Here is a 25825-nt window from a genome sequence, read left to right as displayed (position 1 = left end):
CATTAGATTGACTATCAGCTGAAGTAAATCACCTGCGTTTTTCCTGCGTTTTTAGTGCGTTTTTTTTACACATATGCGTTTTTTCTTGCTATACGTTGCTCATAATATTCTACATGTCCTACAGAGGTCCAATTTGTAGTTACATATTGCTTGAAAAAGATATACTCATTATATTGTATAAATAGCACAAAATGGTATCATTTTACTGCAACAACAACATAAATAGACACCATTGATAAAACCTAGCTTGTGCACTGTCCTATATAATACAAAACACAAATAAAACCACAGATATAAAAATATATATATATATATACGTTTAAAATCTAATATGGTTACCAAATATATATATATACGTTTAAAATCTAATATGGTTACCAAATATAGGAAAATATGTAATCTATGTTTTGGATAATGTGAATGGTGCGATATCTCAATGAAAGACAATTATCAAACATTACATAAAACATCTTTAAAAATGTGAAAATATAAAAATATATATAAAAAAAGGTTGAGAGAGAGGTCTGCAAGCCCATTTTTGAAAAACGCTCATTCAGGTAGATATCAGATGTACAGATATTGGTGGTTGGGCTGTATCTCATTGGCTAGATGTGTGTGAGACTGGGGGCCCACAACTGAGTCTGCGACACAGTGTCGATAAACGGCCTGACCGGGTCGCAAGAGTCAGAATGGGGGCACCCAGTCTACAAGAATCCAAAAATCTCCAAGTCAGCATTCAAACCCACTGGCAGCAGAGATCCAAACTGGTATATATGTTTGGATTCTATCCTAGACATTTGTTTGATGTAATCTCCCCCACGCCAGTGTTTGTCTACCCTCTCCAGTGCCGTGAAAACCAAGCCGGAGGGATCTTTATTATGTATATCTTTGTAGTGTTTTGATAGACAATGCTTATCATACCCTTTCCTTATCTTGGCTATATGCTCAGCCAGCCTGGTTTTCAAGGGACGTTTCGTTCTCCCTATATACTGTCTCCTGCAAGGGCACTGGGTGAGGTAGATAACTCCTGGCGTGTTGCAAGTTAGGCAATCCTTGATCTCCCACATAAATTTATTTTGTGATGAGGAGATATTAATGGTTTTTCTTGGTGTGGGGTTGACCTTGCACGCCATACACTTCCCACACTTGAAAAAACCTTTTAAATTCATCCAGGAGCCCAAAATTGTATTCTCCTTTTTCATTATTTTAGATGTTTTAATTGATGGGGCTATTTTTAGGCCTAGATTAGGTGCCTTGGTAAATATTAATGCCGGGGTAGTTGATAATAGATGTCCTATCTTTTTGTCACTTAACAAATGATGCCAGTGGGTTTTAATGATTTTCTGTAATCGTTTGTGGCTATTATTAAATGGGAGAATGATTTTATTATTAATAGCCTCGTTATCTTGTGATTCCTCAGTCCTGTCCATCTTATTCATGAAAAAGGTACTTCTATCCAATTTTCTAGTTTTTTCTAGGGCTGAATTAATCACCCTTTCGGGATATTGTCTCTCCATGAATTGATCTTTCATTTTAATCGCTTCTACCTCAAAATCATCGTCCTGTGTGCAGTTTCTTTTTATTCTGCGAAACTGGCCATATGGCACATTTAACAGCCAGGTCGGCAGATGACAGCTCGAAAACTGTATGAAGCTGTTTTTTGCGGTAGGTTTCGAGAATGTATTGCATATATATCTTTGTTCTGCTGATTTTATTTTCAGATCCAAAAATTCTGTCTCCTCTGCAATACTTGCGGTGAATCTCAAATTAAATTGGTTTTGATTTATTTCTTGCAGGAAAGAATCTAATTCCTCTCTAGTTTTATTCCAAATAAAAATTACATCATCTATAAATCTCCGCCAATGAGATACAGCCCAACCACCAATATCTGTACATCTGATATCTACCTGAATGAGTGTTTTTCAAAAATGGGCTTGCAGACCTCTCTCTCAACCTTTTTTTATATATATTTTTATATTTTTATATTTTCACATTTTTAAAGATGTTTTATGTAATGTTTGATAATTGACTTTCATTGAGATATCGCACCATTCACATTATCCAAAACATAGATTACATATTTTCCTATATTTGGTAACCATATTAGATTTTAAACGTATATATATATATATTTTTATATCTGTGGTTTTATTTGTGTTTTGTATTATATAGGACAGTGCACAAGCTAGGTTTTATCAATGGTGTCTATTTATGTTGTTGTTGCAGTAAAATGATACCATTTTGTGCTATTTATACAATATAATGAGTATATCTTTTTCAAGCAATATGTAACTACAAATTGGACCTCTGTAGGACATGTAGAATATTATGAGCAACGTATAGCAAGAAAAAACGCATATGTGTAAAAAAACCGCACTAAAAACGCAGGTGATTTACTTCAGCTGATAGTCAATCTAATGATCCAGGATTTCAGGCAAGCTGTGCATATAAAAGGCGGAGTAAGACAGGTGTTGCAGTACCACTGACGAAGGGAAGGAGTTCCCGAAACGCGTCTGGGCCGCACACCTGTCACAGAAGCACCTCCGCACTCTATGCATGGCCATGCAAATATAATCTAAATCGGAGAATATGGATTTCTAGGACGCCAAGCACAGAATCTGCCAAACAGCGCTTTGGGCTGTCCAGGACACTCACTGCTTCCGTAATCCCGCGAGATCTGGAGACAGCGAACCTTAGCAGTTACCAACTAGACGCCGGGACTATCCACCTGCAGCGTATCCACCGCACACGTCCACAGAGACGGCCTCGCTATCGATTAAAGAGGAAGGTAGGAATATTACCGCTGCAGTTTGTATGCGACCCAGCATACTATTGAATGTGTACGGCTACTATACTGAATTATCGCTATTGAAGGACATTGTTATTTGTGTCCATACATCAGTAGCGATTGCTGGATTGAGCTGCTCTACTGCGTCACTACTACTGGAGCCTCATACAAAAGCTAGCACTACCTACTACCGTGATTGAAGGACATTGTTATTTGTGTTCACACATTAGGAGCAATTGTTGGAGCTACATACACAAGCCAGCACTACCTACTACTGCTATTGAAGGACATTGTTACTTGTGTTCACACATTAGGAGCAACTGTTGGATTCAGCCGCTCCACTACGTTACTATTACTGGAGCCGCGAACATAAGCCAGCACTAGTAATTGACTAATCCATCTGCGCATGGGACATATGCCCATGGTTGCATCCAATTGATCTGGCTGACCATTATCAGTTGCCCTATTACAAGTGTTAGATTTTATATAGCATTCATCAAGTTTCCCAAAAAGTGACCGTCACGATTCTTTTTATCCCTATATGTGGTATTTGTTATTATGTATTTTATCTCCTTATTTTATTGAAATGTACACGTGTTTAAAATTGTGATTTAATAAATGTTTTATCCTTATTCTATTGGTCCAAGTGTTGAGTGCTCGCCCTAATCTTGATTTTTCAATAATAAGACATGTTCTGTTTTCTTGCGAAACGGATATATGGAAACGGAATGCACACGTGTGGACCCATTGAAATGAATGGTTCCGCATAAAAAATGGAACGGAAAGAAAATACGTTCATGTGCATGAGCCCTTAGATAGCCATACACTCTTAGGTGGTAGTATCTGCTGTTCAGTCCACCTGAAACACCGAGGTGGATTCTCTTGCTCACTAGTATTAGTGTCATTTGTGTCCCCTGATAAAATTGGATCAACCATCCAACAGAAACGCGTCGGGACCAATCTCCAAACTTGTGGGCTGCTCTTTCTACTACCTTGGGATCTGACTGAATTACATGGAATGGAAAGCATTTATTAAGCGCAGCTCTTCACCAGAGCTTTACCCGATTGTTGGGGTGTTCAGCAGCCAAATTCACTCGTATAATGTGTAGTTTGTGCCCTGTGTTATTGAGACACCAGAAAGTCAGAAACTCATGTGAATATATTGTCTAAATCTGCATAAAAAACAGCATTTGTGGGGTATTCCAGCGGGGACCAGAAGTGGCCGAGAACCAGGCAACCCCCTTGCAGTCAGCTGCTTTATTATCAATCATTCCCTTCTCTGTAAGGCCTCTTTTACACAGGCGTATTGAAGTCCGTCCGTTTTCTGGCTTTGTATTAGGGCTCATGCACACGACTGTATGCCCTCCGAGACATACGGTCAGTGAGTGGGCCATATGTCCCAGAGTGGCATACATCGGGAGCGCACAGCATCATAGATTACTATGATGCCGTGCGCATCGGGCCGCCCGCGGGGCTATTTTCCCGCACTCATAAGATCATATGAATGCAGGACAATAACCCCGCGGGCGGCCAGATGCGCACAGTATCATAGTAACCTATGATGCTGCGCGCACGATGTATGCCACTCTGGGACATATGGCCCACTCACTGACCGTATGTCTCGGAGGGCATACGGTCGTGTGCATGAGCCCTTAGTCTGATGATATACCATCAGTATTGTCGTCAGTGTTGCTTCAGGATTTCACCAGGATTTACATGCAGATTCTTTCCTCCCTGCATTTTTGATGCAGTCCCATAGACTGTAATGGGCGTATTTGGAAACAAATACACACAAAACTCAGACATGCTATTTCAAATACTGACGGAAACAATTCATTAACATTAGCAGCGGATTCCGGTACATAAAATCCGGACTATATACGGATTGCAGATATGCTCATGTGAAAGCAGCCTTAGTTTAAACGCACAAGAATGATATTTAGCCCTTGTGGTAATTAAGGTCTCATCTTGGTGAGTGATCCATGACTTAAAGGGGTTTTCTGAGATTTTAAGATTGACGACCTATCCTGTGAGCGCCACGGCCTTCATTCTGAACATCACGTTCATGGTTCACGTGGCCTCGGAATAGCTCAGACCCATTCAAGTGAATGGGGCTGAGTGCAATACCAAGCACAGCCACTATACAATGTACGGCGCTGTGCTTGGTGAGCTGAGAGAAGGCCACGGTGCTCACAGGAGTGCTGATAGGTCATCAGTATCAAAATCTCAGAAAACCCTTTTAAATGTGCTCATTCCCAGCCATAGAACAGTCTCTGCAGTACTGACCTCTTCAAATATACATGCATTTAAAAATGATTTGAATGCAATGCCGGACCCATTCTATGGACTGCAGTGGCGCTGTTTCTGGTAAAAATTAGACTCTTATTTCTATTATACAGCCATTTAAAGGGGTTGTCTGAGAGAAACAAACATTGGGGCACAGGCAGAAGAGGGTTGAGGATAACAAACAAGCATTACTTACCTTATGAATTAAGTTCCAGCAGCGCCATTCTGGTCCTCCACGCCGGTCTTTGTTCACAGGGCTGCAGCTCTGAAATTACAGTGACGAGTGTTCGTTGCAGTCTATAGTCTATCACTCACCTTAATAATGTACCTTTGAGGCCAGTGATTGGCTGCAGTGGTTACATGTTGGATGACGTGACTTCAGTGCTGCCGGTGAAGACTAGAATGTTGAGCGGTTCAACAGGTAAGTTACTTACCTGTTGAACCGCTCAACATTCTAGTCTTTACCGTAAGGCTACTTTCACACTTGCGGCAGGACGGATCCGACAGGCTGTTCACCATGTCGGATCTGTCCTGCGGCTATTTCGCCGTGCCACTGGACCGCCGCTCCGTCCCCATTGACTATTATAGTCAATGGGGACAGGGGCGGAGCTCCGGCGCAGCACGGCGGTGCACGGCGAAAGGCCGCCGGACTAAAATTACTGCATGTCAGGCTTTTTAGTCCGGCGGCTTTTGCCGTGCACCGCCGTGCTGCGCCAGAGCTCCGCCCCAGTCCCCATTATAGTCAATGGGGACAGAGCGGCGGTCCGGTGGCACGGCGAAATAGCCGCAGGACGGATCCGACATGGTGAACAGCCTGTCGGATCCGTCCTGCCGCAAGTGTGAAAGTAGCCTAAGTAATGCTCATCTTGTTATTTTATACCACCACCTGCCTGTGCACCAGTTTTTGCAGATCTTGAACAACCCCTTTAAGAAGCCTTTGATTTCTAAAGATGACTTATAATATTATTGTTCTGGGTGAGCAGTACTGTGTAGTACCATGTAGTACCGTGTAGTACCGTGTAGCAGACAAGATGATATAGCAGATGATGCACATTTCTGCAGTGTTGAGATTGCTTCTTAAGAGCATGCCTTTTGTACCTGACATCTCCCCTCTTTCTGCTTTTTCCGCTTTTTTTTTTTTCTAGCAAGAAATCTGGGCCTCACATTTTATAGTTGAATTAATGTTAATTGTACTTTTTCAACAGGTGGCCAAGTAAAGGTAAATGAACTGGACTGGCTTAAGAATCAATTCTGTACAGGTAATTTGATTTATATTACAAATATTTTGGAAACATATTTTTTTTCACTGTGATTGTATTTTTACTGAAAGTGCTTTATGTGGATGTTATGACCCGGTGCTAAAGCCTCATATTCCAATCCTGACCACCTGTTTACTATACACTGCGTGCAGAATTATTAGGCAAATGAGTATTTTGACCACATCATCCTCTTTATGCATGTTGTCTTACTCCAAGCTGTATAGGCTCGAAAGCCTACTACCAATTAAGCATATTAGGTGATGTGCATCTCTGTAATGAGAAGGGGTGTGGTCTAATGACATCAACACCCTATATTAGGTGTGCATAATTATTAGGCAATTTCCTTTCCTTTGGCAAAATGGGTCAAAAGAAGGACTTGACAGGCTCAGAAAAGTCAAAAATAGTGAGATATCATCTTGCAGAGGGATGCAGCACTCTTAAAATTGCAAAGCTTCTGAAGCGTGATCATCGAAAAATCAAGCGTTTCATTCAAAATAGTCAACAGGGTCGCAAGAAGCGTGTGGAAAAACCAAGGCGCAAAATAACTGCCCATGAACTGAGAAAAGTCAAGCGTGCAGCTGCCAAGATGCCACTTGCCACCAGTTTGGCCATATTTCAGAGCTGCAACATCACTGGAGTTCCCAAAAGCACAAGGTGTGCAATACTCAGAGACATGGCCAAGGTAAGAAAGGCTGAAAGACGACCACCACTGAACAAGACACACAAGCTGAAACGTCAAGACTGGGCCAATAAATATCTCAAGACTGATTTTTCTAAGGTTTTATGGACTGATGAAATGAGAGTGAGTCTTGATGGGCCAGATGGATGGGCCCGTGGCTGGATTGGTAAAGGGCAGAGAGCTCCAGTCCGACTCAGACGCCAGCAAGGTGGAGGTGGAGTACTGGTTTGGGCTGGTATCATCAAAGATGAGCTTGTGGGGCCTTTTCGGGTTGAGGATGGAGTCAAGCTCAACTCCCAGTCCTACTGCCAGTTTCTGGAAGACACCTTCTTCAAGCAGTGGTACAGGAAGAAGTCTGCATCCTTCAAGAAAAACATGATTTTCATGCAGGACAATGCTCCATCACACGCGTCCAAGTACTCCAAAGCGTGGCTGGCAAGAAAGGGTATAAAAGAAGAAAATCTAATGACATGGCCTCCTTGTTCACCTGATCTGAACCCCATTGAGAACCTGTGGTCCATCATCAAATGTGAGATTTACAAGGAGGGAAAACAGTACACCTCTCTGAACAGTGTCTGGGAGGCTGTGGTTGCTGCTGCACGCAATGTTGATGGTGAACAGATCAAAACACTGACAGAATCCATGGATGGCAGGCTTTTGAGTGTCCTTGCAAAGAAAGGTGGCTATATTGGTCACTGATTTGTTTTTGTTTTGTTTTTGAATGTCAGAAATGTATATTTGTGAATGTTGAGATGTTATATTGGTTTCACTGGTAAAAATAAATAATTGAAATGGGTATATATTTGTTTTTTGTTAAGTTGCCTAATAATTATGCACAGTAATAGTCACCTGCACACACAGATATCGCCCTAAAATAGCTAAAACTAAAAACAAACTAAAAACTACTTCAAAAAATATTCAGCTTTGATATTAATGAGTTTTTTGGGTTCATTGAGAACATGGTTGTTGTTCAATAATAAAATTAATCCTCAAAAATACAACTTGCCTAATAATTCTGCACTCCCTGTAAACATCCAGGCGGTCGGCACTTATTTCTACACGGATGTTTCTAAACGTTCTTTTAGAAATCGCAAATGCACTCTAATCAAGTCAGTGACAGCATTGCTCCTCTTAGAGAAAGCAGGGATGGTAAAAAGAAAACATCCCTGCCTTCCGCATCACACTATACACAATGTTTAATGAGCACTGTGTATAGAGATCTGGAAGTGGCAGTGCTGCTTCCTGCTTAGGTCCCAGCCGCCATGTGACTACAGGGGCCCGGGCATGTGCATGAGCTGCTGCCTATTAGCAGACTCAGATCAGCACTGCAGTGAGGTTGTACAGGGCTGTACAACCTTTCTGGGTGCTGTATTCAGGCTACTTTGTCAGCACCAGTTACAGGAAAAATCAGCAATGAAAAATAATGTCATGTTAAATGCCCTCCAAAGGTCTTGTATGACTTTATGGTGGGCACAAAGCTTAAAAATAAAATAAAAAATAGAAAAAAAATTAACAAAATAATAAAAAAAGAAGGACCACCACACTCCTTACCACAGCTTCTAGCCCCCTTCCCCTGGTGACCATAGTCCATACATCCCATATCTCAAAAAACTGTTAAAGGGGTGGTCTCACCTCAGTCATTGGGGGCATCTAGGATATGCTCCCAATGTCTGTTAGGTGCAGGTTCCACCTCTGGGACCCACACTTATTTTTAGAATGGATCCCCCAAAGTGAAGGAGGGCGCACTGCGCTTGTGTGGCTATCCTCTATTCATTCTATGAGAGCAGTGGGAATAGCTGAGCGCTGGCTTGGCTATGTCCGTCAGCCCCATAGAAGTGAATGGAGCAGTGACTGCACTTGCACGGTGCGCATCCCATTCATTTCAGTCAGACTGCCGAAAATAGCCAAGGGCACCGCTCTCATAGGAAAGATTGGGGGGCACTGTTCTAAAGATAAATGTGGGTCCCAGAGGTGGGACCTGCTCCTATCAGACATTGAGGGCTATCCTAGCTATATGCCCTCAATGTCTGAGGTAAGACAACACCTTTAAGGAAAGAGGACAATTAAAATAAATAAAAATATTTTAGTTGCTCGTTGTACAGTTAACAGAAAAATGTGATAAACCTACAATTTTTTCCCCCTTTTTAAAAATTTTCTAAGTTATAAAAAAATAAAATAACATGAATCCCCCTATATCAGCGAAAAAAGGCGCACAATTGATTTACATAACAAAAAAAAAAAGTATGGCTTTCAAAGATACTTGCTAAAAAATAGAAGATACACCTGGTTAAATGGCCTGAACTGGTTAAACAGTAAGTAATTTGTCTCGTAATTTTTGGTTGTCACCAGTAGAAAACTCAGGACATGCCAGTGTAATGTTGTCAGCGGTATCTGACCAGTTTCTAATACACACAGGCCTCTATCAGACGACCGTTTTTGGGTTTTTTTCTGTTTACGGGCCGTATATGGAACCATTCATTTCAATCGTTCCTTAAAAAAAAACGGAATGTACTCAGTATGCATTCCGTTTCCCTATTTCCGTTTTTTTCGTTCCGTTGAAAGATAGACCATGTCCTATTATTGACCGCAAATCACGTTCCTTGGCTCCATTCAAGTCAATGGGTCCGCAAAAAAAAACGGTACACATACGGAAATTGCACTGTCATGTATGTGCTTTATTAACATGTTGTGCTACATTGTTGCCTCCTTGTTTTCAGTCACTTGTTTGTGTGCCTTCAATTCTCCATGCTCTCATCACTGCTAATGTTATTCCCCTCTGCCTCAGTCATTACATTTACACCCACATGAAGCAGAAAGGTTCTCAGGAAATAAGAGAGATGACTAGGAGTCAGCGGGAAGAGCATGCTTCACAGCTACACATCACATTACAAATCAGCATGGGCAGGAGATTGGAAAATACAAATAGAGGACTGGCGTGCAATTTATAGATGAGAATGAGGATCATAAGGCTGGAGCGTCTTATGCCGAGTTCTCAAAGGTTCAGAAATAGAAATCACATTCAAATAAAATATAGGGGAGAGGGCTAAAATAACATTGTGAAATCACATCACAGTTTTGAACCTATTTACAGTAAATTAAAGTATTCTAGCTTTCTTTTAAGGGCTCTTTCACACGAGCGGATGCCGTGTCTGTCACCTGCTGCGTGAAAGACAGCCAAGCCCCGTTCCGGACAGCAGAGAGCTCCGAGCTCCGTGCCTCTCTGTGACCTTTTAACTACAAAATCACGGTGACAACTTTATCTCACTGTGATTTTGTAGTAAAAAGGTCACAGAGAGGCATGGAGCATTATCAATCATGTTAAGGCTCCGTGTCTCTGCTGCCCGGAACGGGGCTTGGCTGTCATTCACGTAGCAGATTACCCGCACGGCATCCGCTCGTGTGAAAGAGCCCTAATAGGGAGGCCTCTGCTGACACTATTTTTAGGGGGAGGACCTTACTGACACTATAAAGTAATAGGTATATAGGTCAGTCAACACTCTAATAATCGAAAAAAAGAGCAGCCGGGATTGAATCGTCACTAGAAGTACAAAAATGTGTACCATAGTATTGATTACCCAGCATACCATCCACATGACCGCCTCCCTGGACACATAGTTACATAGTTAATACTGCTGAAAAAAGACATAAGTCCATCAATCTCATCCAAGGGATAGGTGGGGATGTGAATCCCAGAAGGAAGTGAGACTCAACACATTTTCATAAGCATTAATGTCATTTACTTTTAAGAATTCATCTAAACCCTTTTTTTAAAACTGTCCACTGTTCCTGCTGTGACCATGTCCTGAGGAAGTCTATTCCACAGATTCACAGTTCTTACAGTAAAGAAGCTATGACGCTTCTGAAGACTGAACCTTTTCTTCTCCAGTCGGAGGCAGTGCCCCCTTGTCTTTTGAGGGCATTTTTGGGCCATTTATATATTTGTATAGCTTAATCATGACGTCTCTACTTAAAGGGGTATTCCCATCTTAGACAATGGGGGCATATCGCTAGGATATGCTCCCATTGTCCGATAGGTGCGGGTCCCACCTCTGGGACCCGCACCTACACCGAGGACAGAGTGGGAAAGGTGGTGGCCGGAGGACCCTGGGTTTTCTGGGGTCCAGCCATCGCCAAGCACTCTCCTCATAGAAGTGAATGGTAGCGCACAGCGCTTGCGCGGCCACCGCTCCCATTCATTTCTATAGGGCTGACAGAAATAGCCAAGCCAGCAAGCTTTCAGGGATCCTTTCTCTATGTAGGTGCGGGTCCCAGAGGTAGGACACGCATCTATCAGACAATGGGGGTATATATTAGCGATATGCTCCCATTGTCTGAGATGAGAATACCCCTTTAAAACTAAATAAATTTAATTATTTTAATCTTTCTTCATAACTAAGACCCTCCATGTTCCTTATCAGTTTAGTCGCTCTCCTCTGTACTATTTACAGCTCCAGGGCATCCTTTCTATGGACTGTTGCCCAGAACTGAACTGCATATGCCAGATGAGGCCGCACCAACGCTTTGTAAATTGCTAATATTACATCCCTGCCCCACGAGTCCATGCCTCACTTAATACATTACAATATCCTCGTAGCCTTGGACACGTGCTCTACTGCACGGGCAGTAAAAATGTTCAGTGCATATGCAGGCAACATAATTTCCTGTATCTATGTCTGAACTGTAGTATACTATGCAGACAGGGAGGCATTCATGGGATTATATCACATGATCGCCACAGCCTGGGATGCTATGGGATCAGTGGTCTTTTTACATATGGCACTCCTGGGCAGTGGGAAGGGGCGGCTTCTACAGGCATGCTGAGGTAAGCAATGGGCTTTTTTTTTTTGCATTTCATATGCCATTACATGTAAGGCAGTGTAAGGTATTGCAGAAATATAAGCATCTAATCAGAAAGTGGGCAACCCCTTTAAGGTGCAGCTGTCAGGCAGAATTGGCACCCACTGTTACCTAGCCATGGATTCCAGTGCTGTATTTTACTTCTAGGCCCTGGTTCATTTCCTGTTACAGTTCATGCCCCCTTGGCAGTGCACAGCCTGAAAAGAATATCGGCTGGTGAAAATGCCGGCACCAGAGCTGGAATCTGTGGAGAGGTGGCTACAGCCAGGTAATGGCAGCCGCCATTTCTGGAGCATGTGACACCTCCTGTTCAACATTGGAGCAATTAACAGACTTAATAAGTCCAAGTCCAGATGTGGTTGGGTTGTCATAGGTTTTCAGTGTTGTTGATTCCACAATTAAAGGGAACCTGTGACCATGAAAATGCAAGGTAAGCTGTAGGCAGCATGAGGAGCTAAGCAGACTGATACAGTATATACTGTAGTTTTATGGTAAAATATTTAGTATAAACGTGTGATTTATACATTTAAATTCCTGCTCATTCTGGGCTTTGAAGTCAAGGAGGCTGTCCTATCAGTGACTGACAGCTCTCTCTGTATACACAGTCATAGAGGCAAGGCTGTTATATCAAATACAAGTGATGGGCAGGTCTGTAGTATTGTTTGTGAAAGAAAGTAAGAGAAAGACCCTGATCAATTCCTTAATAGCCTTGAATGAGAAATTAAGATTATGTCCACACAGGACAGCTATGCTTTGGATTTAGCCCAATAAATAAAAAAATTATCTGCTAAATTCTGGCTTCACTGAACTTCTGGTCCTCACCTGTCAACTTCTGGATGGATTGGGTCATGTTCACTGATGCAGCCAATGACTGGCCTTAGTGGTGATGTGTCCCTAATTGGTACATGACCCAGCGATATGACCCCACCCTAGAGATATGCTGCTTGGGGACATTTCACTGCTGAGGCCAGCCATTGGCTGCAGTGGTACATGTGGCTCTTCCTTGCAGAAGTTGACAGGCAGGTCTGGAAGTGCGGTGAAGACAACGCGGAGGCCACAGTGCAAGAGTAGAAAGGCTGGGAACAGGTAGGTTTAGATCTTTTCACAGGTACCTTTTGGGGGGGGGGGGGGTGGAGTGATTAAAAAAATAAAATAAAATTGGATAAGCCCTTTAAAAAATATCTACACATTTAGGTGACTTTCAGAATAAGTTGCCGTGTATGTGTACTTCAAGAGCACTCTTTCTTATATTTTACATTTCGTGCCAGTTTTTCCTCTGCCAGCTCCATCTCTAATACTCAATTCTCTCTAAGCTAGTAGATGGAGACTAGTGTCTATGTTGTCTTCCATACACAGCAGACAGAAATCAGAGGAGATTCTACATCTGTCATATACAGACACGCATAGAAGACAGTATAGAGACGTTCTGAGCAGTACAGTGGTCTGGGATGACCATTTGTATTTTGAACTTACATAGTTAATACAGTTGAAAAAAAGACCTAAGTCCATCAAGTTCAACCAACTCTATGGAAAACTAGTACAGATGTAGCAGGGGTAACACACACACTCTTAACTCAAATTTCTTAACTCATCGCGGTATCTTGAAACAAAAGCCATTGAAAAGCAATTGCTTTAGGCATTTACAGGGAGTGCAGAATTATTAGGCAAGTTGTATTTTTGAGGATTAATTTTATTATTGAACAACAACCATGTTCTCAATGAACCCAAAAAACTCATTAATATCAAAGCTGAATATTTTTGGAAGTAGTTTTTAGTTTGTTTTTAGTTTTAGCTATTTTAGGGGGATATCTGTGTGTGCAGGTGACTATTACTGTGCATAATTATTAGGCAACTTAACAAAAAACAAATATATACCCATTTCAATTATTTATTTTTACCAGTGAAACCAATATAACATCTCAACATTCACAAATATACATTTCTGACATTCAAAAACAAAACAAAAACAAATCAGTGACCAATATAGCCACCTTTCTTTGCAAGGACACTCAAAAGCCTGCCATCCATGGATTCTGTCAGTGTTTTGATCTGTTCACCATCAACATTGCGTGCAGCAGCAACCACAGCCTCCCAGACACTGTTCAGAGAGGTGTACTGTTTTCCCTCCTTGTAAATCTCACATTTGATGACGGACCACAGGTTCTCAATGGGGTTCAGATCAGGTGAACAAGGAGGCCATGTCATTAGATTTTCTTCTTTTATACCCTTTCTTGCCAGCCACGCTGTGGAGTACTTGGACGCGTGTGATGGAGCATTGTCCTGCATGAAAATCATGTTTTTCTTGAAGGATGCAGACTTATTCCTGTACCACTGCTTGAAGAAGGTGTCTTCCAGAAACTGGCAGTAGGACTGGGAGTTGAGCTTGACTCCATCCTCAACCCGAAAAGGCCCCACAAGCTCATCTTTGATGATACCAGCCCAAACCAGTACTCCACCTCCACCTTGCTGGCGTCAGAGTCGGACTGGAACTCTCTGCCCTTTACCAATCCAGCCACGGGCCCATCCATCTGGCCCATCAAGACTCACTCTCATTTCATCAGTCCATAAAACCTCTTGTGATATTTCTTGGCCCAGTCTTGACGTTTCAGCTTGTGTGTCTTGTTCAGTGGTGGTCGTCTTTCAGCCTTTCTTACCTTGGCCATGTCTCTGAGTATTGCACACCTTGTGCTTTTGGGCACTCCAGTGATGTTGCAGCTCTGAAATATGGCCAAACTGGTGGCAAGTGGCATCTTAGCAGCTGCACCCTGGCCTTTTCTCAGTTCATGGGCAGTTATTTTGCGCCTTGGTTTTTCCACACGCTTCTTGCGACCCTGTTGACTATTTTGAATAAAACGCTTGATTGTTCGATGATCACGCTTCAGAAGCTTTACAATTTTAAGAGTGCTGCATCCCTCTGCAAGATATCTCACTATTTTTGACTTTTCTGAGCCTGTCAAGTCCTTCTTTTGACCCATTTTGCCAAAGGAAAGGAAGTTGCCTAATATTTATGCACATCTAATATAGGGTGTTGATGTCATTAGACCACACCCCTTCTCATTACAGAGATGCACATCACCTAATATGCTTAATTGGTAGTAGGCTTTCGAGCCTATACAGCTTGGAGTAAGACAACATGCATAAAGAGGATGATGTGGTCAAAATACTCATTTGCCTAATAATTCTGCACGCAGTGTAGTTACATTTAGTTTAGATAACATGTCTCATAAAGCATGTGTGTTAACCCTGCTACATCCGTAATTGGTTCCAAAGCCCCAAAATGTCATCCCAAGTTTTTAAAAAAATGAAGGTTTACAGTGCCTTGAAAAAGTATTCACCCCCTTGACTTTTTTCGTATTTTGGTGCCTCACAACCTGGAATTAACATGGATTGTTTGAGGATTTGAATCATTTAATTTACAGAACATGCCCACAACTTTGAAGATGTTTTTTTTATTTATTTTTGAAGCAAACAACAAATAGGACAAAATAACAGAAAAAGTCAATATGCAAAACTATCCACCCCCCTAAAGTCAATACTTTGTAGAGCCACCTTTTGTGTCAATCACAGCTCCAAGTCGCTTTGGATACATTTCTATGAGCTCGCCACATCTTACCACTGGGATTTTTGCCCATTCCTCCTTGCAAAACTGTTCCAGCTCCTTCAAGTTAGATGATTTGCGCTTGTGAACAGCAATCTTTAAGTCTGACCACAGATTTTCTATTGGATTGAGATCTGGGCTTTGACTAGGCCATTCCCACACATTTACATGTTTCCCCTTAAACCACTCAAGGGTTGCTTTAGCAGTGTGTTTGGGGTCATTGTCCTGCTGGAAGGTGAACCTCCGTCCTAGCCTCAAATCACACACAGAGAGGTACAGGTTTTGCTCAAGAATATCCCTGTATTTAGCACCATCTATCTTTGCCTCAACTCTGACCAGTTTCACTGTGGGGATGGTGTTCTTTGGGTGATGTGATGTGTTGGGTTTGCGCCAGACATAGCGTTTTCTTTGATGCCCGAAAAGTTCAATTTTAGTCTCATCAAACCAGAACATCTTCCTCCATACATTTTGGGAGTCTCCCACATGCCCTTTCGCAAACTCACAACGTGCCTTTTTGTTTTTAGCTGAAAGTAATGGCTTTCTTCTGGCCACTCTGCCATAAAGCCTAACTCTATGGAGCATATGGCTTATTGTCATTCTATGTACAGATACTCCAGTCTCTGCTGTGGAACTCTCCAGGGTTACCTTAGGTCTCTGTGCTGCCTCTCTGATTAATGCCCTCCTTGCCTGGTCCCTGAGTTTTGGTGGGCGGCCGTCTCTTGGCAGGTTTGCTGTTGTGCCATGTTCTTTCCATTTGGTTATGATAGATTTGATGGTGCTCCTGGGGATCATCAAAGATTTGGATATTTTTTATAACCTAACCCTGACTTGTACTTCTGAACAACATTGTCCCTTACTTGTTTGGAGAGTTCCTTGGTCTTCATGGCAGTGTTTGGTTAGTGATGCCTCTTGCTTAGGTTTTGCAGCCTCTGGGGCCTTTCAAAAAAGGTGTGTATATGTAATGACAGATGATGTGACACTTAGATTGCACACAGGTGGACATCATTTCACTAATTATGTGACTTCTGAAGGTAATTGTTTGCACCAGAGCTTTTCATTGTCTTCCTAACAAAGGGGGTGAATACATACGCACATGCCAATTTTCTGTTTTCTATTTCTAAACAATAGTTTTATTAATATATTTTTCTCATTTCACTTTTGTGTTCTGATCCATCACATAAAATTCAGATTAAAAAAAACATTGAACTTAAGGCTGTAATGTAACAAAATATAAAAAAAGTCAAGGGGGGGGTGAATACTTTTGCAAGGCACTGTAAGTAAAATAAGCAGATAACTAATACAGATAAGACAAGTTACATACTGTATAGCAGTCAGGAGGAGATGCTAGAAGCTGGAAATCACTTTCTGTGATGAGGACAGGAGCTTCTTCAGTCCTAAATTAGCAGTGTTCCTCATATTCCAGTCCTCAGGGCTCACCTGCCAGTCATGATTTGAGAATATCCCACAGAATGAATACCTGTTGTAAGTCCTGATGCATTGACACAAATTATATCACCTGCTCAATACTAAGGAAATCCTGAAAACATAACTAGTAGGTGGGTCCTGAGGACTGGGGTTGAGGAACTATGTGGGGGAGACTTATCAAACTGGTGTAAAGTAGAACTAGCTTAGTTGCCCAAAGCAACCAATCAGATTCCACCTTTCATTTTCCAAAGGAGCTGTCAAAAATGAAAGGTGGAATCTGATTGGTTGCTATGGGCACTGGAGCTGCCCTCACCTGGTGTCTGAAGAAGCAGCTCTCCTGACAGAGGACAATAGAAGACATGTAGTACTGTACTGTAAAGAGGGGCTCCTAGACCACCAGTACAGCGGTTTTACCAGGGAAATATCCATATTGATTGGTTGGATCTGCATCTGAGACATTGTATGTTGTGTCTAGTTCCAGCTTATGATGGCGTAGAAAAGACCATTGTATGTTGAAAATATCGTATCCTGAGGCCATTGTATCTTGAGGGACCACCTTATACGTATGTATACATCAGTAGTTCTGAGACAGTAAAACACTTGCTACCAGGTGCTGAAGCATGTGTGTGCCTCTCACCCGCTCTATGGACTTCTTAGGGTAGATTGATCCATCTGTGTCCTGATAGCCAGTTTTTCTCTCTCAAGATGAACTGAGCAGAAAATTCTGAGTAATGACTCATTCACACGAATGTAAGCCACCCGTGCTGCGGACAGCAAATTGCGGTCCGCAATGCACGGGCACTGGCCATATGAATCCCGTGTTGCGGCATTTCTGCGATCTGCAGTATACAGCAAAATATAGGACATGTTCTACTTTTTGCGGTGTGGAAACAAGGACCTAAAAGCCCACAGAAGCGCTTCCATGGGCTTCCGCTGCACTCTGTATCTTGCGGATTGCGGACCCATTCAAGTCAATGAGTCCACATCTGTGATACGGAACTCACACGGCTGGTGCCCATATATTGCAGGGTTCGGGGTCTGCAATACAGGCACAGATGGCTTACAGTTGTGTGAATGAGGCCTAAATGTTAGCTTGGTGATGGAGGCCTGACAATTGAAGAAATAAGGGTGGGTTCACATCACGTTTCTGCCATCCATTTAACGGATACCTTGTAGCACATCACGCCTTTCTATCCTACAGAGTCTGGTAAAAAAATATATATAATTTGACTTTTTTTTTTTTTTTTTACACTGGAACTAAGGCATCTGTTAACGTATACTTTTTAAAAAATGTTAAACAGATGGAAAAAACGTGATGTAAACCTGCCCTTAGATATACTAGAATTGTCTTCTATTAACCTGTACTATTGACTTATGCAAAGGTGTGTGAAAAGCTAGGGACCATTTAAGGTAGGGGAAATTCAATGGTCAACTGTCTAGTATCCGAATGTGGGAAATGTGTGGTTAAGACAGCAGGAACATGCTCTTACAAGAAGCAACTGGTCCTCAGCGCCCAGTCACATCACCCCTGATAATCTTTTTAATAAAACTGATTCATAAATCCAGTCTGTGCAGTGCTTGGTTACTTTTAATGACTCCATGTACCTATAGTAGTTTGTTAGGTATTTTTAGAATTAAAGGGGTTTTCCGGGACTTTAATATTGCTGACCTATCCTCAGGATAGGTAATATCAGATCGGCAGGGGTCCTACACCCAGCACCCCCGCCAATAAGCTGTATGAAGAGAAGGCCGCACTCCATGTGAGCGCAGCCTTCCCTTCGTTGACACCACATCGGCGAGCAGGCGTAATTTCAAGCCGTCCCATTCGCTTCTATGAGACGGCTTCTTCCTTTTCAAGTGTATACTACAGAGCCATCCCATAGAAGTAAATGGGATGGCTTGTAGTTACTCCTGCTCACCGCTGCAATGTTGACAGCGAGCAGGTAAACCATGAAGGGAAGGCTGCGCTCGCACGGAGCGCAGCCTTCTCTTCAATCAGCAGATCTGATATTCATGACCTATCCTGAAGGTAGGTTATCAATATTAAAAACCCGGAAAACCCCTTTAATAAACTTGAATTTTGTAGTTACTAGTACTGGCAGACCCTAATTATGGAAATCTCCATAGATTTCTTTCCTTTTCATGTACAATAAATTCTGAACTTGAATGTGACAGATTCGAAGCTAATATATTCCACTGATAACCTGTATCTTCTGTTGTGTAAGAAAAGGCTGGCATTCAGAGTCAAAAATTAATGGGCTAATTAGCTCTTTATTTTGTGAATATTTACCCATTATCTTTCTCCATACATTAACTACTTAGGTTTCGTTTACATCACCGTTCAGCCTTTCTCGTTTAGGAGCAGGAGAACGGAAAGGACGGATTCGGCACATAACTGAGCCAAACAAGGCCTAAGGACCCCATAGACTATAATGGGGTCCGTTATGTTTCTGCTTAGAAGATGATTTTGGAGCGGAGACAAAAGTTGTGAATGCAGGACTTTTGTCTCCGCTTCAAAATCATCTTCTGAGCGGAAACCTAACGGACCCCATAATAGTCTATGGGGTCCTTGGGCTCTGTTTGGCTCAGTTATGTGCCTTCTCCGTCCTTTCTGTTCTCCTGCTCCTAAACGGAGCAGGAGAACGGAAAGGGTGAACGGTGATGTGAATGAAGCCTTACTAAAATAATACAAAGGTTTAGTTGAAATAAATGTTAGTGCAGATGACAATTTTCACAGCTTCACTGTAGGAGTAGTCAGGGTATCAACTTTTATGTAGAAGATCCGTCTGCATAAAAGCTTTTTCAGAGCTGAGTTTTCACCTCGTGAAAACTCATATCCGACAGTATATTCTAACACAGAGGCGTTCCCATAGTGATGGGGACGCTTCTAGTTAGAATATACTACGAACTGTGTACATGACTGCCCCCTGCTGCCTGGCAGCACCCGATCTCTTACAGGGGGCTGTGATCCGCACAATTAACCCCTCAGGTGCTATAAGAGATCAGGGGCTGCCAGGCAGCAGGGGGCAGACCCCCTCCCTCCCCAGTTTTAATTTCATTGGTGGCCAGTGCGGCCCCCCCTCCCTCCCTCTATTGTATTATTTTCATTGGTGGCACAGTGTGCGGCCCCCCCCCCGGCCCCCCATCCCTCCCTCTATTGTATTATTTTCATTGGTGGCACAGTGTGCGGCCTCCCCTCTCCCCCCCCCCCCCGATCATTGGTGGCAGCGGAGAGTTCTGATCGGAGTCCCAGTTTAATCGCTGGGGCTCCGATCGGTAACCATGGCAACCAGGACGCTACTGCCATGGTTACTTAGCAATATTAGAAGCATCATACTTACCTGCTGCGCTGTCTGTGACCGGCCGGGAGCTCCTCCTACTGGTAAGTGACAGATCATTAAGCAATGCGCCGCACAGACCTGTCACTTACCAGTAGGAGGAGCTCCCGGCCGGTCACAGACAGCGCAGCAGGTAAGTATGATGCTTCTAATATTGCTAAGTAACCATGGCAACCAGGACTGCAGTAGCGTCCTGGTTGCCATGGTTACCGATCGAGCCCCAGCGATTAAACTGGGACTCCGATCGGAACTCTCCGCTGCCACCAATGATCGGGGGGTGGGGAGAGGGGAGGCCGCACACTGTGCCACCAATGAAAATAATACAATAGAGGGAGGGAGGCCGCACACTGTGCCACCAATGAAAATAATACAATAGAGGGAGGGGGGGGCGCACACTGGCCACCAATGAAAATAATACAATAGAGGGAAGGAGGGGGGGGGCCGCACACTGGCCACCAATGAAATTAATACAATAGAGGGAGGGAGGGGGGCCGAGGGGGGTCTGCCCCCTGCTGCCTGGCAGCCCCTGATCTCTTACAGGGGACTATGATACGCACAATTAACCCCCCTCAGTTGTGGCACCTGAGGGGTTAATTGTGCGGATCACAGCCCCCTGTAAGAGATCGGGTGCTGCCAGGCAGCAGGGGGCAGTCATGTACACAGTTCTTAGTATATTCTAACTTGAAGCGTCTGTGTTAGAATATACTGTCGGATCTGAGTTTCACGATCTAACTCATATCCGACAGTATATTCTAACATAGAGGCGTTCCCATGGTGATGGGGACGCTTCAAGTTAAAATATACCATCGGATTGGAGAAAACTCCAATCCGATCGTATAATAGGAACTCCTGACTTTACATTGAAAGTCAATGGGGGACGGATCCGTTTGCAATTGCACCATATTGTGTCAACGTCAAACGGATCCGTCCCCATTGACTTGCATTGTAAGTCAGGACGGATCCGATTGGATCCGCACGGCCAGGCGGACACCAAAAATGTCCGTGGATCCTCCAAAAATCAAGGAAGACCCACGGACGAAAAAACGATCACGGACCTACGGACCCCGTTTTTGCGGACCTTAAAAAAAAACGGTCATGTGCATGAGGCCTCAAGGGAAATTATTAAGTATTTTACTTTGTTTTTGCATTATTGGATTTATTTTCCAAAATTTTGTCTCTGAATTTGTTCCATGTGCATAATGTTGCTGAATATTCTCGTATTAAGCAGAATTCATTTTGTCTGAGAATAATTTCTTACTTTAATACAAATAAGCCCATCATTTAAAAAAAAAAGTAAATAATATTATAATAAAAGTGCAAAATTGCAGCCAAATAAATAATACTACTGCAGTGATTCATATCAGTGAATAGCTCTATAAATACTCCTCCATGTAAATATGTTCCACTCAGAACAATGAGAATAACAGAGGTACCGGATCACTCATGTGATAGACATGAACGGTGCCCCAAAGAACCCATTAAATATAATGGAGTCCATCATGCGACCTGGAATTTTACCAGACAAAATAGCAATAGTATTGTGTGCCTACATTTTCTGACGTAATCTGCAACGGAGGCCCCTAATAGGGTCTCTGAGACCAATGTGAATGTGGCCTAACTACAAGGATCCTTCTTTAAATATTACCGGGATGGATACTTATTTGTGTTTTGGTCATTGTAGGTATAAAATTCAGCGTAGTAAACTGAACTTTAAAGGGACACTGACAGGACCTATGCAATCATAGGTCTATTAAAGTGTATTCCAATGATATAAGAGAACCCCCTGTCCGCATTTTAAACCATGTAAAAACAACTTTATATTCATCTGTCAATCACCTTCCTTTATGCCCAAGGGGCCGTTTTTCTCCTACCTTTGTGCCCAGCCGTGCCCCAACTGTCGTTTCCTAGCGCCGCCCAGCTCATTATTATTCACTGCGCTGGGCGGCTTTTACAGTCCCCGTTCCTGCCGAGCCGGCGCATGCCCAATAGAAACGTATGGGCATCGGCCTCACTTGTACTTTCTGCGCGTGCGCTGGATAACTTACCCGACACCCTCACTCGCCGGAATCGCAGTGCGCCTGCGTCCCTTATTCAATGCAGTGGCATCGGCGTCTCCTGCTGCGCCTGCTCGGCAGGATCGGGGACTGTAAAAGCCGCCCAGTGCAGTGAATACGGTAATAATGAGCTGGGCGGCGCTAGGAAACGACAGATGGGGCGCTGCTGGGCACAAAGGTAGGAGAAAAACCGCCCCTTGGGCATAAAGGAAGGTGATTGAAGGATGAATATAAAGTTGTTTTTACATGGTTTAAAATGCGGACAGGGGGTACTCTTATATCATTGGAATACACTTTAATAGACCTATGATTGCATAGGAATATCTAAATATGTTTATCGGGCCTGTCAGTGTCCCTTTAAGGCATTCCTGTTGTTTCAGTTAAAGGAAACCTGTCACCTCAAAAGTTCATATGAAACCGCCAGCATTACCTCATAGTAGCCCCTAGTCTGTTAATAATCATATGTTTGATCAGGTAGTCTGATGCTCCATAGATTTAAAAAACAATGTTTTAAGCGCCATCAGCGCTATCTTGCCAGTCAGCTTGAAGTCAAGGGGGCAGTGGCTTCCTTGCTTCAAGTTAAAGTAAGCACGCCCCCCTAACCGTCCCCTATTTTGTTAGATTGACAGCCTGCAGTGCAGCCGTGTTTGTACTAGTCTCGCGCAAGCTGGTGGTTTTATATGCGTTTTTGAGGTGAAAAAGGGGTTGAACCCGGACATATCCTCTTCTTCCACTCTCCCTTGCCCTGCGCTGAATCTCTCAGGGCAATGGCTTTTTCTGGAGATCCGGTGATGTATCGGGCTCTCCATGGGTAAGCTAGGCGGTGGCTTCTGCCTAGCAGTGAGCCCAGTGACGTCACTGGCACTAATAGGTGGGCTTTAGCGCTGCCCTAGCCTGTAAAACAGCTAGGGCAGCACTAAAGCCCGCCCATCGGTGTCAGGAACACTGCTCGGCGGAAGCATCCGCCTAGCAGTGTAAAAATGTAAACAAAAACGCCCTTTCTGTGCCCGATACAGCACACGGCAAGGGAAAGGATCGGAACATGAAATGCTCCAATGCTCATGTCAGAGGGGCTGAGTGGGGAAGAAGAAGGAATATGTCCGGGTTCAGCTCTGAACCGGACAATCCCTTTAACTCTTCAGAATAAGCTGTCGTGTACACGTGGAATAACACTACAGATGTAACAATCGTTAGCTTAGCACTTATAATTAGAGATGAGCGAATCGAAGCTGAGGAAGTCGAATTTGTTCCGAATTTCAGGAAAAATTTGATTCTGAATGCGAATTTCCTCGGGCTTCGTGGTAACGAATCGCAATTTTTCCTAACATGGCGGCTAGCCGGCTACAGGTGTGAGGACATGGGGCAAGGAACTCTAGGAAGGCGGGATGACCCATAATGCCATGCATGCAGTCAGTCAGCAGCCAGCCAGCCGGTGATGTCACAGCCCTATGAATACGGCGGCCATCTTCGAGTCTGCCATTCACTATCGTACTTTGTTCAGGGACAGACGTGTATGCAGGCGCTAGGGAGAGTGAAAGAAAAACTAATTGTTAGGAAAAAAAAAGGAAAGAGCGATTTACTAGTGCAGAGAAAGGATAGTAAGAGGAATCATTTCACAGGCAGGGAGAGACGTTTGCAGATGCTAGGGAGAGTCAAAGGAAAATCCTCATTGTGGAAAAAAGAGATTTACAAGTGCAGGGAAACATTACTTGGGGATCCAGATAGTCTCATAGGTCACTTTTGCTGTTAACTGCGCTGATATCGTTTAGTGGCCTATTTCAATACAATACGAGAAATATTTACGCAGGTCACTTTTGTTGTTATTTGCACTAAAAGCGTTTATTGCCATATTTCTAGAGAAAAATAGACTACGGTAAGTTCATATTTGCTGTTATTTGCCCTAAAAGCGTTCATTGTCATATTTCACTACACTACGAGAACAATAGACGCAGTTCACATTTGGTGTTATCTGCGCTGAAAGCGTTTCTTGTCATATTTCACTACAAGCGTCCCTAAAAAGAAACTGATCTGAAAGCGTATAGTGGCCTATTTCAGTCCCACAAGAAAAATACAGGTCCTTCTCAAAAAATTTGCATATAATGATAAAGTTCATTATTTTCTGTAATGTACTGATAAACATTAGACTTTCATATATTTTAGATTTATTACACACAACTGAAGTAGTTCAAGCCTTTTCTTGTTTTAATATTGATGATTTTGGCATACAGCTCATGAAAACCCAAAATTCCTATCTCAAAAAATTAGCATATTTCATCCGACCAATAAAAGAAAAGTGTTTTCAATACAAAAAAGTCAACCTTCAAATAATTAAGTTCAGTTATGCACTCAATACTTGGTCGGGAATCCTTTTGCAGAAATGACTGCTTCAATGCTTCGTGGCATGGAGGCAATCAGCCTGTGGCACTGCTGAGGTGTTATGGAGGCCCAGGATGCTTCGATAGCGGCCTTAAGCTCATCCAGAGTGTTGGGTCTTGCGTCTCTTAACTTTCTCTTCCCAATATCCCACAGATTCTCTATGGGGTTCAGGTCAGGAGAGTTGGCAGGCCAATTGAGCACAGTAATACCATGGTCAGTAAACCATTTACCAGTGGTTTTGGCACTGTGAGCAGGTGCCAGGTCGTGCTGAAAAATGAAATCTTCATCTCCATAAAGCTTTTCAGCAGATGGAAGCATGAAGTGCTTCAAAATCTCCTGATAGCTAGCTGCATTGACCCTGCCCTTGATAAAACACAGTGGACCAACACCAGCAGCTGACATGGCACCCCAGACCATCACTGACTGTGGGTACTTGACACTGGACTTCAGGCATTTTGGCATTTCCCTCTCCCCAGTCTTCCTCCAGACTTTGGCACCTTGATTTCCGAATGACATGCAAAATTTGCTTTCATCCGGAAAAAAGTACTTTGGACCACTGAGCAACAGTCCAGTGCTGCTTCTCTGTAGCCCAGGTCAGGCGCTTCTGCCGCTGTTTCTGGTTCAAAAGTGGCTTGACCTGGGGAATGCGGCACCTGTAGCCCATTTCCTGCACACGCCTGTACACGGTGGCTCTGGATGTTTCTACTCCAGACTCAGTCCACTGCTTCCGCAGGTCCCCCAAGGTCTGGAATCGGTCCTTCTCCACAATCTTCCTCAGGGTCCGGTCACCTCTTCTCGTTGTGCAGCGTTTTCTGCCACACTTTTTCCTTCCAACAGACTTCCTTGATACAGCACTCTGGGAACAGCCTATTCGTTCAGAGATTTCTTTCTGTGTCTTACCCTCTTGCTTGAGGGGGTCAATGATGGCCTTCTGTACAGCAGTCAGGTCGGCAGTCGTACCCATGATTGCGGTTTTGAGTAATAAACCAGGCTGGGAGTTTTTAAAAGCCTCAGGAATCTTGTGCAGGTGTTTAGAGTTAATTAGTTGATTCAGATGATTAGGTTAATAGCTCGTTTAGAGAACCTTTTCATGATATGCTAATTTTTTGAGATAGGAATTTTGGGTTTTCATGAGCTGTATGCCAAAATCATCAATATTAAAACA

General features: G+C 43.1%; 1 protein-coding gene across 2 annotated transcripts in view; it reads left to right on the top strand.

Annotated features, from left to right (window-relative positions):
• METTL22 (methyltransferase like 22) overlaps window positions 1–25825 on the top strand; it is a 307308-nt gene that overhangs the window by 222035 nt on the left and 59448 nt on the right. For both annotated transcript variants that reach the window (XM_040440780.1, XM_040440779.1), the window contains one exon: window positions 6280–6333. In XM_040440780.1, coding sequence (XP_040296714.1) covers window positions 6280–6333 — 54 coding nt within the window. The remainder of the gene's footprint in view (window positions 1–6279; window positions 6334–25825) is intronic.

The sequence above is a fragment of the Bufo bufo genome, chromosome 7 (genome assembly GCF_905171765.1).
Source record: "Bufo bufo chromosome 7, aBufBuf1.1, whole genome shotgun sequence".
NCBI classification, from domain to species: domain Eukaryota; kingdom Metazoa; phylum Chordata; class Amphibia; order Anura; family Bufonidae; genus Bufo; species Bufo bufo.
This window is presented reverse-complemented; position numbering and strand designations above follow the sequence as displayed.